The sequence below is a fragment of the Crocuta crocuta genome, unplaced genomic scaffold (genome assembly GCF_008692635.1).
Source record: "Crocuta crocuta isolate KB4526 unplaced genomic scaffold, BGI_CrCroc_1.0 scaffold69, whole genome shotgun sequence".
Lineage (NCBI taxonomy): Eukaryota > Metazoa > Chordata > Mammalia > Carnivora > Hyaenidae > Crocuta > Crocuta crocuta.
This window is the reverse complement of record NW_027551576.1, coordinates 2,001,988-2,019,438: the sequence shown is the minus strand read 5'-3', so window position 1 is coordinate 2,019,438 and position 17,451 is coordinate 2,001,988. Positions and strand designations below refer to the sequence as shown.

Sequence of the window (17,451 nt, the reverse complement as noted above, 5' to 3'; positions counted from 1 at the left end):
TGGTGGTGCCGAGGACCCATGCGGCCGCCTGGAGCGTGTGGGGGGCCGTGACACAGGGAGGAAGGAAGGAAGAAGGTACTTTTCTGTGTTCCTGTGTCCCCCACCATTTGACTGGGGCAGGGACCATATCCGAGGATATGGCATTAACTATAACCCTCTCTCGGGGAATTTCTTCCCGCTTGCTAAGTGGTGCTACCGGGCAGAAGCTATTTTCGCCGAACAGAAGTATTTAGCAAGTTTTTTAAAATTTTTGATCGGGAGTTGGGAATTCCAGGGAAGGAAAAGTACGTCTGGGAAGATGCGGAGGGACCCATACAGGGGTGTCTGGGGGTGACTGACTGTGGAGACCACCTGGGGGGGGTGTGCTGAGAGGGGACCGGGGTGGGGACGGCAGGCCGCGCCCTGACCAGCAGCACCTAGAGGTGGTGATAGGCCCCTGAGCTGCTCCCGAGAGCCGTGTCGGGCCTCCCTGCCCTTCCGGCCCGGGTTCTCCCCCTTACCTGGCTGTCCAGGCCCAGGAAGATGAGCATCATGAAGAACAGGGCGGCCCACAGGGGCGAGAGGGGCATCATGGTGACAGCCTTGGGGTAAGCGATAAAGGCCAGGCCGGGGCCTAGAGAGGAAGGAGAGAGACAGAGGTGCGGGGGGGAGCTTGGTCCCTAGTTCAATTGTTATTTAAATCCATCATATATTAAGTGCCCCCTTTGTGCCAGGCGCTATGCCTAATTCGCCCTCAAGTCAACGTAAATCTCCTGTGCAGTTGGTACTATTATGATGCCCATTGTGGGGATGAGCAAGCTGAGGCACAGACAGGTAAGCAAGGGTCAGCAGGGGTCAGGATTCAAACCCAGGTTGGTCTGACGCATAGGCTTTCCTCCACAATGACCTGTCTGTTCTCACTGGGCCAGGCATGCGGGGCGGTGGCTTGTCATTAAAATGCAGATTCTCAGGCCCCGCCCACGGACTCCGATTGGGTCAGCCTAGGGGCGGGGCGGGGTTCCAAATGGGGCGCAGGAGTCCTCGCTCGGACAGATGCTCCTCTACCCCAGGCTGTGTCTGTGCCCACCCTCACTTACTTTGCTCCAAAGAGAGAGCTTGGTTAGCATGTCCTGAGGACGAGCTTTATTAATTTCGAGGGAGAGATACCTGATGCTCTAGCTGGTCAAGCGCACAGGTTGGCCTGGGTTCACATGCTTTTATTCTTTACTGGGATCTCTATCTGTCCCCTCAGCTGAAAACTGGGGATGATAAGTCCTACCTAAGGGAGTGGTTTTAAGAATTCAGTAAGATGGGGGCGCCTGGGCGGCTTAGTCGGTTAAGCGTCCGACTTTCGCCCAGGTCATGCTCTCGCGGTTCGTGGGTTCGAGCCCCGCGTCGGGCTCTGTGCTGACAGCCAGCTCAGAGCCTGGAGCCTGTTTCAGAGTCTGTGTCTCCCTCTCTCTCTGACCCTCCCCTGCTCACGCTGTCTCTCTCTCTCTCCTAGAAATAAATAAAATATTAAAAAAAAAAAAAGAATTCAGTAAGATGGTGCAGAATATGAAAAGCACTTAAAATAAATGCTCGATAAACATTAACCGATTAGTTTTTACCTTAAAAGCAACATTATTAAAGTCTAATTTACCTACAATAAGCACTCATTTGCATTGTACAAGTTCAGTGAGTTTTGAAGTGTATGTACCCAGACAGCTGCATTCAAGATACAGAACATTTCTACGGCCCCATCGGGCCCTCTGTGGTTTCTCTGCTCCCATTCCCTGTCTTAGCTCCAGGCAGTCGTTGATCTGATTTTTTATTTTTTTCACCTTGCATTAGCTTTGCCCATCCTATTTAGGAGTGGAATTGCTGGCTCGTATGGTAACATATTCTTTCTTTCTTTTTTTTGCAATGCCATTTGNTATTGTTAATTTTTGGAGGAACCTCCACACTGTTTTCCAGAGGGGCTGCATATGGTAACATAGTCTTAACTTCCTAAGAAATGCCAAACAGATTTCCAAAGCAGCTGCCATTTTACATTTCTGCCAGGGATGTGGGAGGGTTCCAGCGACCTCACAGCCTTGCCAACACCTGATGTCAGACGTGGGGTATTGTCGCATAGCTTTGCTGTCTGCTCAAACACCTTCTTGTGTGAAGTCCTGGAGTTTGCCCATTTCTTACTGGGTTGTCTCCTTTGTATTGAGTTGTGAGAATTCCTGATATATTTGGGACATAAATCCTTTAGCAGAGAAGTACGATTAATATTTCCTCGTCTGTGGCTTCCCTAGTCATTCTCTTAACAGTATCTTGGGAAGAGCAGAAGTCTTAAAATTTCCACTTGTTTGTTGCTTGCATACAAAAATACAGCAGGTTTTTGTTTATTGTCCTTTATTCCCATGACCATACTAAGTTCACTTACTAATTTTTTGTGTGGTTTTCTTACAATTTTATATGTGGTCAATCATACTGTTTATGAAAAAATAGAGTTTTTATTCTTCCTTTCCAATCTTAATGATTTTTATTCATTTTTCTTGCTTTACTGCACTCTCTAAAAATTCTAATACCATATGGAATAAAAGCAGAAAAAGCGTACAGCCATGTTTTATTTCTGATTTTAGGGGCGAGAATTCAATATTTAATTGCCAGGAAATTAACATTTGTGCAATACTATTAATTAAACTACAGACTTTTTTTTTTATTATCTATCAGTTTTTTTCTCCTTATCCAATTCTAGATTCCACACTGCACTTCATGATCGTATTTATTTCCTCTCCTCCACATCTGCAATAATTCCCCAATCTTTTATCTTTCCTTGACATTTTCCATGAGTACTGGTCATTCTTTCGCATAATGTTCCTCTGGATGTGTTTGTCTGATGTTTTCTCATTATTAAACAGAGGTCATGCAATTTTTTTTGGCAAGAACATCACAGAAGTAATGCTGTGTCCTTCTCAGCTCATCAGGTTAAAGGGGCACATGACATCCGTAAACCTTAGTACTGGTGATGTCTACCCTGATTACTTGGTTAGGTTGGTGAATGCCAGTCTTCTCCACTGTAAAGTTACTGTGTTTCCCTCTATAACGGATAAATATCTTGGGGGAGGATACTTTGAGTTTATGAAAATATCCTGTTTCAAGTAAAACTTTTACCCACTGATTTTAGTATCCATTGGTAGATCTTGCCTGCAGCAATAATTCCTTTGGGGTTTCTTTTCTTCCTTCCTTCTACATTTATTAATTAGAATTCTTCTGTAAGAAAGAGCTTTTCCTGGGGCGCCTGGGTGGCTTAGNAAAAAAAAAAAAAAACTTAAAAAAAAAAAAACTTAAAAAAAAAAAAAAGAAAGAGCTTTTCCTTCACACTCATTTATTGAATTTTTATTTATTTCAGTGTGGACTCCTGGGTATTCGGTTTATTCTATGGATTACAATCCCAAACTATCGTTATTTATTTTGCTAATCAAATCGTTCCAGGCTTGGCTACTGGGGGTTTCTTCAGAAGTTTGGTGCCTCTATCCTTTTTCTGAGTACTTCCTTATTTTCTGGCACTACTAAATGTTTCAGCTTCATCACGTCTGGCTCCAGCACTAGAATCAACTGTTTCCCCAAGGAGCTTTGGTTCCTTTAGTGGGAAAATGGTGTTCAGAAACCAAGATCTGGCTTCTGGGTTTGTTCATTTGTGCTATGGGGATATCACTTCTACAGGCCCTCTCAGCACACAAAGCAGGGAGACACTTGTATATCTAACACACACACACAACACACACACACACACACACACACACACACACACACACACACACACACACATGTTTCTATATCTATCTGCATGTATTTTAAACCCATGAGTCCATCCCGATGCCTCCAATTCTAATACAGTTCACTGTAGCTTCTCCATTTTCTTTATTTGTAACATCTTCCTCAGTGAAAACTCTGTCTCTAATGATCTATATTGACTTGTTTGCTCAGTCCTCATATACACGTACAATAGTTACAGAATTGCAAACTCATACCCCTGTACTAACAAGAGAACAGTACAGTAATTTTTGTTTTTAGCCTTATAGTGTCCAGTCAAAATACTGTTTCCAGAAATGGACTTAGATTAAGTCTTTTCTTTACCATTCTCTTCTGCGTGGTTACATTATTTATTTGTAATGCATTTAGGTTCATTTCTTACTGTTTATATTCCATTTTAATTCCACTTACATAGAGGAACTGTTTATTTGGTGCTACATGAAACGTTACTGTTACCGTGGTTCTCTAAGACTCAGAGCTAATAAAAATATACTGAGAAGTATTGTTTCCTTTTTCATCCTTACTTAATTCCACCCTTCTTTCTATCTCTTCTCCACTCACACCCTAGAGGTAACCATTCTCTTTATTTTTTAGTTTATCCTTTCCATATTTCTTTTGCATAAATGAGCAGACATACTTCCTTACATCTCCTTCTTTCTTATACAAGGGGTAGGATTTTATGGATATCTGCTTTTTAAACTTAAACACACACACATTTATCATTTAAAAAGTACTCACCAATTTCCATTTACTTGATTATTTTTATATTGTGAATGAGTGTTGGATTTTTTCAAAGATTCTTTTAGTATATATGAAGATAATTTTATAATTTATTTCACTTGGGCTATTAATAGGGTGTATACGATATTAGTGGATTTCCTAGCATTAAACCAACCTTGCGTTATTCCTGGAATAAATCCTACTTGGACATGGTGTATTACCTTCTTAATGTGATTTTGGATTCTAATAGTTTGGATCTGGATTTACCAATATTTTATTTACTATTTTTACATCAATATCATGAGTGATATTTTGTTTCTTTGCATTGTCTGTTTGGTGTAGGGAGTTGATAAGTTTCCCTTCCTTTTCCCTCTGGAACAATTTATAGAGCACTGGGATTATCTGGTCCTTGATTTTTTTATTTGTTATGTTTACTTACTTACTTATTATTTATTTATTTATTTATTTATAGAGAAAAGCATGAGTTGGGGAGGGGCAGAAAGGAAGGGACAGAGAGAACCACAAGCAGTCCTGCACACAGTCCCTCTGTGTCAGCACAGAGCCGATGTGGGGCTTGACCTCATGAACTATGAGATCATGACCTGAGCCAAAATCAAGAGTCAGACACAACCAACTGAGCCAACCTGGGTCCTTGAAGGTTTGATACAATTATCCGAGAAGCCATCTGGGCCTAGTGTTGCTTTTGTTTTTGTTTTTGTTTTGTTTTGTTGGTGGGGTAGTTCCTTAACGCCTTTATCTATTCCTTCTATGGAAATTGGCTTAGATTTTCTGAATCCAATGTGGTCAATTGTGGCAAACTGTTTTTTTCCTAGGAAAATATTCATTTCATCTAAGTTTTCAAATTTTTGTGTAGAGAAGACTACAAAGCAGTCTCTTGTGATTTTACTTTTTAAAAATTTTAAATCTTATTTAACCCCTGGTTAACATAGAGTGTAATAATGATTTCTGGAAAGAATTTAGTGATTCATCACTTACATACGACACCCAGTACCCATTAAAGATGGGCATCCTTAATGCCCATCAAGCATTTAGCCCATCACCCCCATACCTCCCCTCCAGCAACTCAAGTTTATTCTCTGTATTGAAGAGTCTCCTTATGGTTTGCCTCCCTCTCTCTTTTTATCTTATTTTTCCTCCCATTCCCCTATGTTCATCTGTTTTGTTTCTTAAATTCCACATATGAGTGAAATCATATATTTATCTTTCGCTGACTGACTTATTTCACTTAGCATATAAATGTCTTCCACTTCAATGGTTGTTTCCCCTTTATCATTTCTTATTTCACTATTGCTATGTTCTTTTTTTCTTGGCCATCTGGCATTTGTATATTTTTATTGTTTTTAAAAACCCGGAATTTTGTTAATCAAATCTACTGTTTGTAATCATCTATTTATAATTATTCCATTCCTTCCTGCTCTTATCTTTATTATTTCCTTTCTTGCGCTTTCTTTCGGTTCATTTTGCTGTTGTTTTTCTGAAAAGGGAATGCAATTAATTTATTTCCATTCTTTCACTTTTACTGATAAATGGTTTTAGTATTATTATTTTATTATCAGTTTACTTCTATCTATGTCTCCTTGTACCTCCTGCAGTTTTGTTTCATAAAGGTTATTGCTGTGTTATTTGGCGCATATATTTTTATGTGTGCTGTATCTTATTATGAATTATAGCTTTTACCATTAAAAAATGTCCTTTGTAATGCTTAGTGCTGTGGGGCTTGAATTCTACTTTGCCTCATATCAGGATTGCTGTCGTTGTCTATCTCCTTATTTTTAGCTCTTATGAATCACTTTGTTTTAGGTGTATCTCTTATATACAGCATATACTTAGGTCATGTTTTGTGAGCCAAATTGAAAATCTTTTTCTTTTAATAGATGAATTAAGGCCACATTTATTCATATGGTCAGTCTTAATATTTTATGGTTATGTGTATTTTAAAATATTTGCTATATTTCTCTGTTAGTCATGTATTCTTTGTTCTTTTATTTATAAATGTTTTTTGGTATTATGAAGGTTTATATTTTTGTTCTAGTGGTTACCTTTATACTTACATCTTTTAAAAGTGCCCTTAGACCCTTATATTTTCTTATTTAAACCTTCACTGCCTGGCTTTCCAAATCTGTCCCCCCACCTCCCATATTATTTGAAACCATTTCTTGTCCATACAACAATGAAGTTTTCTGTTTTCCTTTTGTCTTCTCTCTCCATCTTTTAGGTGGATGATTTCTACTCTGTTAACAGTACACAGCATATTTCTACATTACTCCTCTATCTTCTTCCCCACCTTTGTTTTGGTCTTAGATGTGTACTTAAATATTTTTGAGTGCTTACCATCAGTCTTTTTTCTAACTTTTCCTAGTCATTACTGGGTGGGACGAAGCTCACCCTATAGTAGATTCCTCCAAAGGACTTATGAATGTGGAAGTCTCAAAGTTCTGTTTAAAATGGTTTTCCTATGCCTTGACATTTTCTATAGCCTTGATTCACACTTCTTTTTGCAAATAAATTAAAAAAAGATACTGCTTCATAGTTCCCTTTCTTTGTATGCAGGTTTGGAAAAGTATGATACCAGTTTAACTCTTTTGCCCTTTTAAGTTATTTAATCTTTTTTGTTTGGAAGCCCTGAGGATTTTGTCTTTATCTTTGAAAGCTAATATCTTTACCAGAATGTCTTGGAATTAATCAATCTGGGTTAATTTTCACTAGTACCTGAGAAGTCCTTTCAATGTGTAGATTGAGCTCTTTTTCTGTTTCTGCAATGTCTTCTTGGATTATAGTTTTAATTATTACCTCTGTTTTCCATTGTTTTATTTTCTTCTTAAAAACTTTTTTTAAAATGTTTATTTTTGATATATAGAGAGAGACATTGTGAGCAGGGGAGGGTCAGAGAGGGAGGGAGACACAGAATCCAAAGCAGGCTCCAAGCTGTCAGCACAGAGCCCTATGCAGGGCTCAAACCCATGAACTGTGAAGTCATGCCCTGAGCCGAAGTCAGACGCTTAACCAACTGAGCCACCCAGGTGCTCCTATTTTTCTTCTTTAGGGACTCTATAATATGAATATATTTTTCTTTGCTGGCCTTCAATTTCTAGTTTTTGGTTGGATCATTTTCACCTCTTTATGTCATTTTCATTCACCTGGTTGTTTTCTTTCTTTTTTCAAAATGCCCCTTTGTTTGCCCGGCTCAGTGGCTCAGTTGGTTAAGCATCCAACTTCATGATCTTGTGGTTTGTGAGTTCAAGCCCTGGTTCTGTGCTGGTGGCTCAGAACCTGGAGCCTGCTCGGATCCTGTGTCTCCCCCTCTCTCTCTCAAAAATAAATAAACATTAAAAAGTTTTTCATAAAAAAATAAAATAAAATGCCCCTTTATTGAGACTATTCTCCAGTGGACATTTTATAATTTATTCCTCATTTCTGAGATAACTTGGCCTTATCTTTTTTCTCATTTTTTCTCTCTGAGTTCAATTAACTTTCTCTTCATTCATTCCTGTTCCCTCTTCTCCTATCTGGTAGTTTTAAAATCCCAGGTTCAAGGTTTTTGTTTGTTTTTCTCATATCCTCAGATGCCTGTTTGAGTATATTTAATTCTCTCTGGAGTGCTGACTTATAATTTTCCTCTATTTCATGGTTGATTTCGCGGTCATTGATAGGTGGGGAATTTCTATTCCTGATTTCCTGCAATAGTTCTGTATGGACTTGACTTTTCTTGTGACTCATGTTCTTGAGTATTTTATAATATTCCCAACTTGCTAGTGCCTTCTTTTGTCAGTATGGCAAAGTCGAGGTACTTTAGCAGCTTTTTGTTTTGATGTTGGGGGAGGGTAATCTCTCCTTTCCACAACCTGATTTTATGGTTCTCTTTGGTTTTGCAGGACTTTATTTTCTCTCTCTCTCTCTCTCTCTTTTTTTTTTTGGTTTTCCTTTCAGCATCTAATCATCAAAGGGTGCCTCTCCCTTTCTTTTTGCCTTTTTCTCCCCCAGATGTTCTATGTTTCAAATGGTGTCTCCTTTAAATTGTGCCTGTTCCTTTAAATGGCCCCTGTTCCTTAAATGGGACACTGAATCCCTTCTCTGTTATCCCTGCTAAGGGATCTGTCTGGATCTTTTCCAGGATTTTCAGACCTACAGTGAATTTAATCGTTCTGGTGACTGCTGCAAACCACTCTTAGGTCCCTTCACCAGCCTCTCTGTCTTCTGTCTCCCCCACAGTTTTTCTCAGTTTGCCTTTGTTCATCACAAAGCCTTAGCAGCTGTGAGGGTGCAGGTGGTAGCAGAAGGGATTATGCCCTGGCATTAGTAATTTTTCTTTTTGTTACAGTTACCTGTAGCTTCAACATTTTCTGTCTTTGAGTTATGCAGGGGCATGGTTTTGTATAAAATATATTTTCCCTCTTGTTGTTTTCTTGTTTGGGAAGACAACTAGGATATAAGTAGCTATACAGCCCTCATAGTCCTCAGATATTCAGAGGTCTTACGTACTCTAATTTTTAAAAGACTGTGTAAGATTGATACTATTTTTTTCTTACATGTTTGGTAGAATTCACCAGTGACACCATTAGAGCTTCAAGTTTTCTTGGTAGAAAGGTTTTTGGTAATGAATCCAATGTCTTTTAGAAGTATAGAGCTATTCAGTGTTTCTATTTCTTCCTGAGTCATTTTGAGTAAATTATATTCTTAAAGGGATTTGTCTATTTAATCTACACTATCAAATATATTAGCTTGAAGTTAATCATAATATTTCCTATTCTAATTTTTAATGTCTGTAGAATTTGTTGCTGTACCTTTTCTTTCATTCCTGATATTAGTAATTTGTGTTTTCTTTCACTTTTTCCCCTTGATTAGTCTTGATAGGGGATATAAATTTTGTTGTCTTTTTTAATACCAAATTTGGCTTTGGAATTTTACTGAGGCTATGTCTTACCTTTATTATTTCTTTGTTTCTACTTACTTTGGGTTTAATTTATACTTCTTCTCTTTAGCTTCTTCAGGTAGAAACTTAACTTTTTTACTTTAAATCCTTCTAATTATGCTTTAAAGTTATAAATTTCCCTGTAAGTACTTTAACTGCATCTTATAAGTTTTGATATGTTGTGTTTTCATTACCATTCAGTTTGAAATATTTTCTTCTTTGATCCATGGGAAATTTAGAAACATGTTGCTTACCTTACATATACTTAAGGATTTTCTAGATATATTTTTGTTATGGATTTAAAATTTAATTCACTGGTAGTAAGAGAATATACCTTAATTTCAATCTTTTGAAACCTATTGAAATTTAATTTATGGCCCAATTTATATCCTATCTTGGTGAATGTTTCATGTTCATTTTTCTGAAAAGAACTGTACTTTGCAGTTGTTCCTTACAGTGGTTTATAAATGTCAATTCAGCCAATTTGTTTGACAGTATTCAGATCTCTATGTCTTTATTAATATTTTGTATAGTTGTTTTTTTTTTAACTTTTTTTTTAATGTTTTATTTATTTCTAGGAGAGAGACAGCGTGAGCAGGGGAGGGTCAGAGAGAGAGGGAGTCACAGACTGAAACAGGCTCCAGGCTCTGAGCTGGCAGTCAGCACAGAGCCCGACGTGGGGCTCGAACCCACGAACCGCGAGATCATGACCTAAGCGAAAGTCGGACGCTCAACCGACTAAGCCACCCAGGCGCCCCTAATATTTTGTATAGTTGTTTTAACATTAGTGATCAAGGGATGTTAAAATCTCCAATTATGATTGTGAGTTTGTCTATTTTTCCTTTTAGTTAGTTTTTGCTTCACACATTTTATTTTTAAATGTTTATTTATTTAGAGAGGTGGGGAGAGAGAGGTGGGGGTGGGGAGGGGTGCACAGAGAAAGAGAGAGAGAGAATTTCAGGCAGGCTCCACACTGTCATCATGGAGCCTGACGCAGGGCTCAAACCCATGAACTGTGAGATCATGACCTGAGCCGAAATCAAGAGTCAGATACTCAACCAACTGAGTCCCCTAGGTGCCACTGCTTCATGTTTTAAAAATCCTTGTCATTAGGTACCAACATGTTAAGGATTAGCTGTCTTATAAATGAACTGCCCTGTTTATAAACATTATGAAGTGCCCCCTCCCATGATCTCTAGTAATACTCTTTGACTTGAAGTCTACTCTGTATGATATTAAGATAGCAAAGCCACTTTTCTTATGCTTGTTGTTTACATGGTATTATCTTTTTATTTTGTTTTACACTTTATCTGTGCCTTTAAGTTTAAAGTATCTCTTGTTGAAAGCTTATGGTTGAGTCCTGCTCATTTACTCAGTCTGATAATCTCTGCCTTTTACCTGGCGTATTTGGCTCATTTGCATTTAATGTAATTATTGATATAGCTGGGTATATTACCATTTCACATTTGTTTCCTTTTGTCCCTTCTGAATCTTGGGGTTTTGTTTGTTTATTCTGTTGTGTTTTTCTTGCCTTCTTTTGGGCTGATCAATATTTTGATATATTCAATTGTATTTCAACTAAGCTTTGTAGCTCTACCTCTTATTATTATTTTCTAAGCAGCTAGCAAACAATATGCATCCATAACTCATCAAAGTCTATCTTGAGTTAACAATGTATCACTTAATCCTGCCACCACACATCTGACTCTTTCCACTTCTGATGATCATTCTGACATTTTCTGCCTTGAAACAGAATTCAGGACTTAACCACATCAGTACTTATGAAATGAAAACAGATACTTCAATTAAATGACATAGATAATCAGACTGGATAAAAAAGCAAGATCCAATTATAAGCTGTCTAAAATCTCAACCTCCAGGGGAGGGTATCTTACAGAAAGGTCACAGAAACAGACCAAGGGGCATGTGGGTAAGGGCTGGGATCACAGCATGACAAAATCTGAGCTCTGTTAGAAGTATACATTGCCTTTCTGTCCCAGTTTCCAGGTATGCTGGAACATCCCATTGAGCATTCTGCCATCTAATTAGGTATTTTCCAAGAATCACTCATCAGAAAGCGAGCAGCCCGGGTCCTTCTGAGCAAGGTGAGGTGGCTACATGCTCACTTAAAACTTGTAATTTCTCCATATGGCAGATGATCCCAAGGAGAATCTTAGCCGGACCCATACACCCAACCAAGGGTACAGAGCAGATTTACCTGCTGGATCCCAGGAGCAATACAGGAAGGTGAGTGAGAAAAGGCTAGAGCCAGGTTGTTACTCCTATGAATGGTGTGACTTTGGGCGAACCACTTCAGGCTCTGAGGTACAGAGTCCTTGTCTCAGTGGGCGTGGTAAAGCCCAGGGCTGCTGTTTATGTGAAGAGTGCTCCCTGCAGGTGTTCAGGGCATACTCTGCACAGCCATGAGTGGCAGGCCTGACAAAGCCAACCCTGCAGAGGTGCTGTGAGCATTTTGTGAGGTAGACTATGAAAAACAACCACCCCAGAGCCTGACAAGTGAGACAGAGTAAATCCATTATGGTCCATCCATCCAGTGGAATACCACATAGCCATGAAAACTCTTGATTGAAATCTCTGTTTACTGAGGCAGAAAGTTCTTCGTGCTTTATTGTGAAGGGGGAAATGTAGCCTACTGAACACCAAGGATAATTTGATCTGATTCCCATCACCACACATACGGATACATAGGCATGGAAAATGCCATGACAGGAAAACCCCAAAGTGTTGTCAGATTTGGAGTACTTCCCTTTGTTAAGATTTCCACATTTTTCTACCTTGAATATGCTTTCAATTTGAAATTAGAAAAAAAATAACAAAACTTATTTTTAGTTGGCTCTTTTCCTTTCTATGACTCCTCTCTGAACTTCCTCTATAAAATGGAAATAATGAAGAAAAGAGAAAAAATAATGCTGCAGATAACTTATCCCACTCAACACCTAAGGCAGACACTAGGACCTTCAGTTTATAGAGGAGGAAATGGATTCCTGGGGTTGGCAATGCTCCCGTGGAGAAGGGAATACTCTCTCTTCACAGGGCTGTCCCGAGTTCGATGACAGGAAGGAGTGTGGATGTTTGGTCAAGTGCCAGGTGCACACAGTGGGCGGTAGGATGTCATGGTCAGAGCCTGGGCTCTGGAGCCAGATGGCCCGTATTAAATCCCAGCTCTGTCTCTTCCAGCTCGTATAATCTTGACTAAGTGACTTCACCTCTCTGAGCCTCAGCTTCCTTATCTGTAAAGCAGGGGGAGCAAAAGCACCACGCTGGGGGGCTGAGCTGAGGGTCACGTAGGACAGCTCTGTGCCAGAGCAGGCACTTGGTGAATGAGAGCGCTGGTCATATGAATAGCCTCCCGGCTAGCTCCAGGGCCCTGATTTCAGCAGGGACTGCCTCTCTCTGACATACACTATCAGGAGGGAGGTGGGCCCTGAGTGGTCACAGAGCAGAGCTTTGCAACCATGTTCTTGCTCTGATGTCCACTCCACCACCCTGCCCAGCTTGGTGGGTTACAGGGGCGCTTCCCGATCTATGCACAGCACACAAAACAGGACACTGTGGACCAGCATTTCAACAGAGGCCCCGTGGCTCCCAGGAGTGCTAGGAGGTGGTCGCAATAAATGAGGGCATGCCTGGCATTGAGTGGATGGAGGCCAGAAAGGCTGAGCCCCCTGTGCTGTTCCTGACAAGCCGTTCTGCTAGGCACTCTTGCAGGTGAAAAACTTACTTAGACTTAACCGAGTTTAGAATCTAACCACTTGTCAGGAGAACACAAACCATTTTCATACTTTTTAACACACATCGAATTTTCCTAGAATTCAAACACCACGTAAATCAAGGCCATTTTGTGCAATCCCCTCAGCAACAACAACTCTGCCTGTGGTGTGTTGGATACAAACACACGTCAACCTATACTTAAGAACGTCACACTCAGTGATTCTACATCTGGAAGAGAGAAAGGGAGAGAAAGGTCCTCCAAGCAGAGGGGACGGTATGTGCAAAGACCCTGTGGTGGGAGGGAGCAAGTAAGGCTGCAAAAGCAGATCACTGCAGCAGGGCAGCGTGAGCACGAGGGGATGATGTGGGGGGTAGGCTACAAAGGCTGGGCAACACGGGGCCTTGGGGCCACGCTAAGAGTCCACTAGTGTGAGAAGTGAAGGAGAGCTTTTCTTCTGAGAAGGACATGTTCAGCTCTGCATTTTGAAAGGAAACAACCTACACATGGAAGAGGAGGGGCACTAGTGGAGGCTGGGAAGCCAGCGGAAGGCTCCTGCAGTCATCCAGGTGAGCGGTGATGGTGGTTTGGGCTGGTGGGGTGACAGAGTCGCTGGGGGGAAGCACAGGAAGTGGAGCACCCCGGGGGAGGCGGAAGCTATACGACGGCAGGGTGCCTCGGATATGGCAACGAGGAGGTGTCCCGGTTTCTGTCCCAGGACCCTGGTCTGAGGATGGATGGCAGGACCGCCTCCTAAGGCCTGGACCCAGCAGAAGAGTGAGCTGGGGAGGCAGACCATATCTGTGCCACGACCTTCAGCCACCCCAGGCCTCCCTCGCCTTTGGCGAACTTACCTGACTCCGCCACCTCGGCGATGGGCACCCCCTGCTCGTACGCCATGAAGCCCAGGACCGAGAAGATGGCAAAGCCGGCCACGAAGCTGGTGCCACTGTTGAGGCAACAGAGCATGATGCAGTCCCTGCGGGGAAGCAGCGAGGGGGGCAGAGGTCAGGTGGGCAGAACAGGTGCACCGCTCGAGCGTTCCGCTGAGCACACGGCCGATCCCGGGGGCAGGCAGGGCAGGGTGGGCACGGACAGCCCCATCCGCCTGAGAAAGCCCTTGTGGTCCAGAGAGGTTAGGTGGCTGGCTCCTGTCACCCAGCTTCTCCTGCATTTTTAGAACGCACGGTGGGTCATGGAGCAGAAGCCCGGAAGAGGGCTGGGAAGGAAGAAAGGCTGGCACAGGAGAAAACGCACACCTAGAGAGAAGATACTTGGAGGCAAAGCAGCACTCCTCCAAATCCCCAGAAGGAGACAAAACCAGGGAAATGACAGAGTGATCTCCTGGGAGCTCAAAGCAAGGAGGGCAAGGGAGGCCCCTGAGAAGTGGCTGCTTCTCAGTCAGGGGAGCGTCCACGGACTGTACAGCAGAAGCCCCCTGCAGCTCTGGGAGGAGACACCCTCCTGAAGGTCAAGGTTCATGCTGAGAGCTGCTTACTGGGGCCTCAGAGTTCAGTGCCCGGGAGGGAGTGGCCCCCTCCCAGGCTGGAGCCCGCACGGAGGGGTGACCAGAGCAGTGACGGTCTCTTGCCCTCGGGAGGGGCTTACCAGCAAAAAAGCACCAGCATAAAGCTGCAGCCAGGAGAAACCGGGGTACAAACGACGGGCTTTGTCAAGGTGAAGACAGAGCGCTCAGGTCCCGGCCTCTCCTATGCAGGCGCTGCGCCCTCGCGGGGCCAAGTCAGGGAGTCGGCCTCCCAGGACCTCAGCCACGGCCACAGGCACTAGCCACTCAGGTTAACGGCACGTGTGACGCTCCATTTTACAGGGAGGACCTCCCAAGTGGCCCGTCCAGCCATTTGTCTGAGGTATGTCTCATCTGGGGTTCCCTGGGGTGGTGGCCGGTCACACCCTAACAGGCCCAGGCCCCCCGTCCCCTGGTGCTCTCCCCTGGCCACTAGCTAGTGCTGCTTACAGCAGGAGGAACTTCCTCGTGTGTGTTCCCCCAAAAGCCGCCTTCTCCGGTGAGGTCTAGTTCTGTCCCCCCCCAACAGCCTGGAGCTCCTTCAGCTTTGGCGGATCTGAAGAGAGTGCCCGATATCTCCTTGGGGTTTCTGGTTCCCTCAGTTAATTGTTTAGGGTCCTTTACCAGTTGCTCATCCTGCTGTGATCTGTAATCCACTCCAGCTGGTCCAACCCCTCTTCAAATGCCTCATCCAGGACTCCGCGCCAGACTCCAGAACACAGCAGGACTCTCCCCTCCTCTTCTCCGGACAGCCTGCCTTTGTAATGTAACCGAGGGCTACACTCATGTTGGTGACTGTTGACACCCGGGTGCCTTGCAAGGACTCTGAGATTCAGGGGCACATTGGAGTAGGCATTACCCTGGGGGTCAGGAGACGTGGACTCTACTTCCCCCTGCAATATCTTTACTCTGGACCTGACCTCCCCATGGGACAAAGTGCTTAAGAACAGGGGTTCTTGGGCCTTATGACAGATTATGTAATTTTCCAGCATGTAGTCATCTCCTCTACCTTCTTCCTTGGGTCTGAGTATGCTTCCCCACTGACTGTGGGCGTAGTCACATGATTTTCTTTGGCCACAGGATATTAGTAGATGTGATACAAACAGAGGCTGGAGATACACTTATATGATTGTACTTGTCCTTTGTGCCTTCTGTGACTTGTCATGAGAGGAACTTCCCCAGGGGAGCTTCTGTTCGCATAGTCTGTACCCCGCAATGTGCACACACAAAGCCAGCTTGAGCCTCCCCTGGACCCTGGGGCTGAATCCAACCAACTCACAGCCTGCGGGAGAGCTTCCCCAGTTGTCCAGGAGACTTGTGAGCAATAAAAACAAATGCTTGTCATGTTAAACCACTGAGTTCTTGGGAATGTTTGTTACACAGCATTACTGTAGCAGTCAGTGACTGATTACAGGTCTCTTTAAATAACCCTTCTGGCCCTGTGGATGTAGGCTGGGCTGGCAGACCTGAAGACTATCTGCAAGCCTGATTTCTCTCCTTTTTTTAGTGTTTATTTATTTTTGAGAGACAGAGAGAGAGACAGACAGAGAGAGAGAGATGAGGAGAGGCAGAGAGAGAGGGAGACAGAAGATCCCAAGTGGGCTCCACACTGACAGCAGAGAGCCTGATGCGGGGCTCAAACCCATGAGCCAAACCTGGAGATCATGACCTAAGCTAAAGTCAGATGCTCCACTGACTGAGCCACCCAGGTGCCCCAGATTTCTCTCCTCCTAAAAGGAAATGCAGCTCAGCCAAGGCAAGGGGATATTTATCCCTAAGGTTGGGGCAAAGCTGTTCCTCATGCCTGATTCCAGACCCTGCCTTATCAAGTGGGAAATGAGGTGGTCCTAGTGAGGAAAGTGCTTTCTCTGGATCCTCTCTATTCTGGAATTCTCCTGTATAGTTTCAATCTGCAATGTGCCTAGTGCTGTGCTAGGGTCTCTCGAATACTGTGTCACTGAATCTCGGGGCTCAGGGAGGAGAATCACCTACTCAAGGTCTCAGGGGCACCTTGGGATGAGGTTGGGATGTGCGTCCTTTCATCTCAGACACTGAAACCCATGCTTTTCCCAGGGGCTACCCAAAAACAATGCCTCCTAGGAATGAAGACTTTCAGATCCTGACTTGGGGGCAATTGTCTGAGCACTCATGCGGTTGTTGAAAAACAAATATCCTTTATTGCAAAGTCCCAATCTGTCCCCAGGGGGCTCCTGAGTGAGTTCCTCATATCACGGAAGGACAGAGAATCCCTAAGCAGACCTGAGGTCCCTTCCAGCCCTGCGTCCCACCCCCTGGCCCTCAGGGCACCCACACTTTTCAAGCAGAAGGAGTTTAGCAGCCTGTGTTCTGAAGTGCGGATTTTCCCCGGCTGGTTTCCTGCATCCCCCATCCCTCTAATTCCTCTCTGCAGGGCACCTTGTAGGTGAAAAGCTTACGTAACAAGCACTGTGAAGATGGCAGAAGTGGAGCCGGGCTTTGAAGACCTCCAGAAGCTATTAGGCTGTCAGAAGAGAGAGTACTAATTTACTCCCTCTGAGCTGGCTAGACCTGTTCGCAGAACAATTTGGAAAAGGAAATAAAATGGGCCTTCAACATCCCCTGGGGGATTTGCTTTCTTCTGCTGCCTCTTGGATGGGTGGGACTGCAGAAGAGACGTGCGGGGGCGGCGGGCTGATTCTACCTACGTGCCCCGTGGGGGAGACGGCAGCCACTGCCCCAGGACACAGCCCGAAGACAGGGCAGTCTTGGCCAAGTCCCTGTCAGCTACTGATGTTGGGGAAG

General features: G+C 43.4%; 1 protein-coding gene across 2 annotated transcripts in view; it reads right to left on the bottom strand.

Annotated features, from left to right (window-relative positions):
• Nucleotides 1-17,451, bottom strand: part of SLC6A11 (solute carrier family 6 member 11) — a 128,553-nt gene that overhangs the window by 12,119 nt on the left and 98,983 nt on the right. For both annotated transcript variants that reach the window (XM_077751504.1, XM_077751505.1), the window contains 2 exons: nt 14,000-14,124; nt 501-613 (listed from right to left, as the gene is read on the bottom strand). In XM_077751504.1, the coding sequence (XP_077607630.1) occupies nt 501-613; nt 14,000-14,124 (238 nt within the window). The remainder of the gene's footprint in view (nt 1-500; nt 614-13,999; nt 14,125-17,451) is intronic.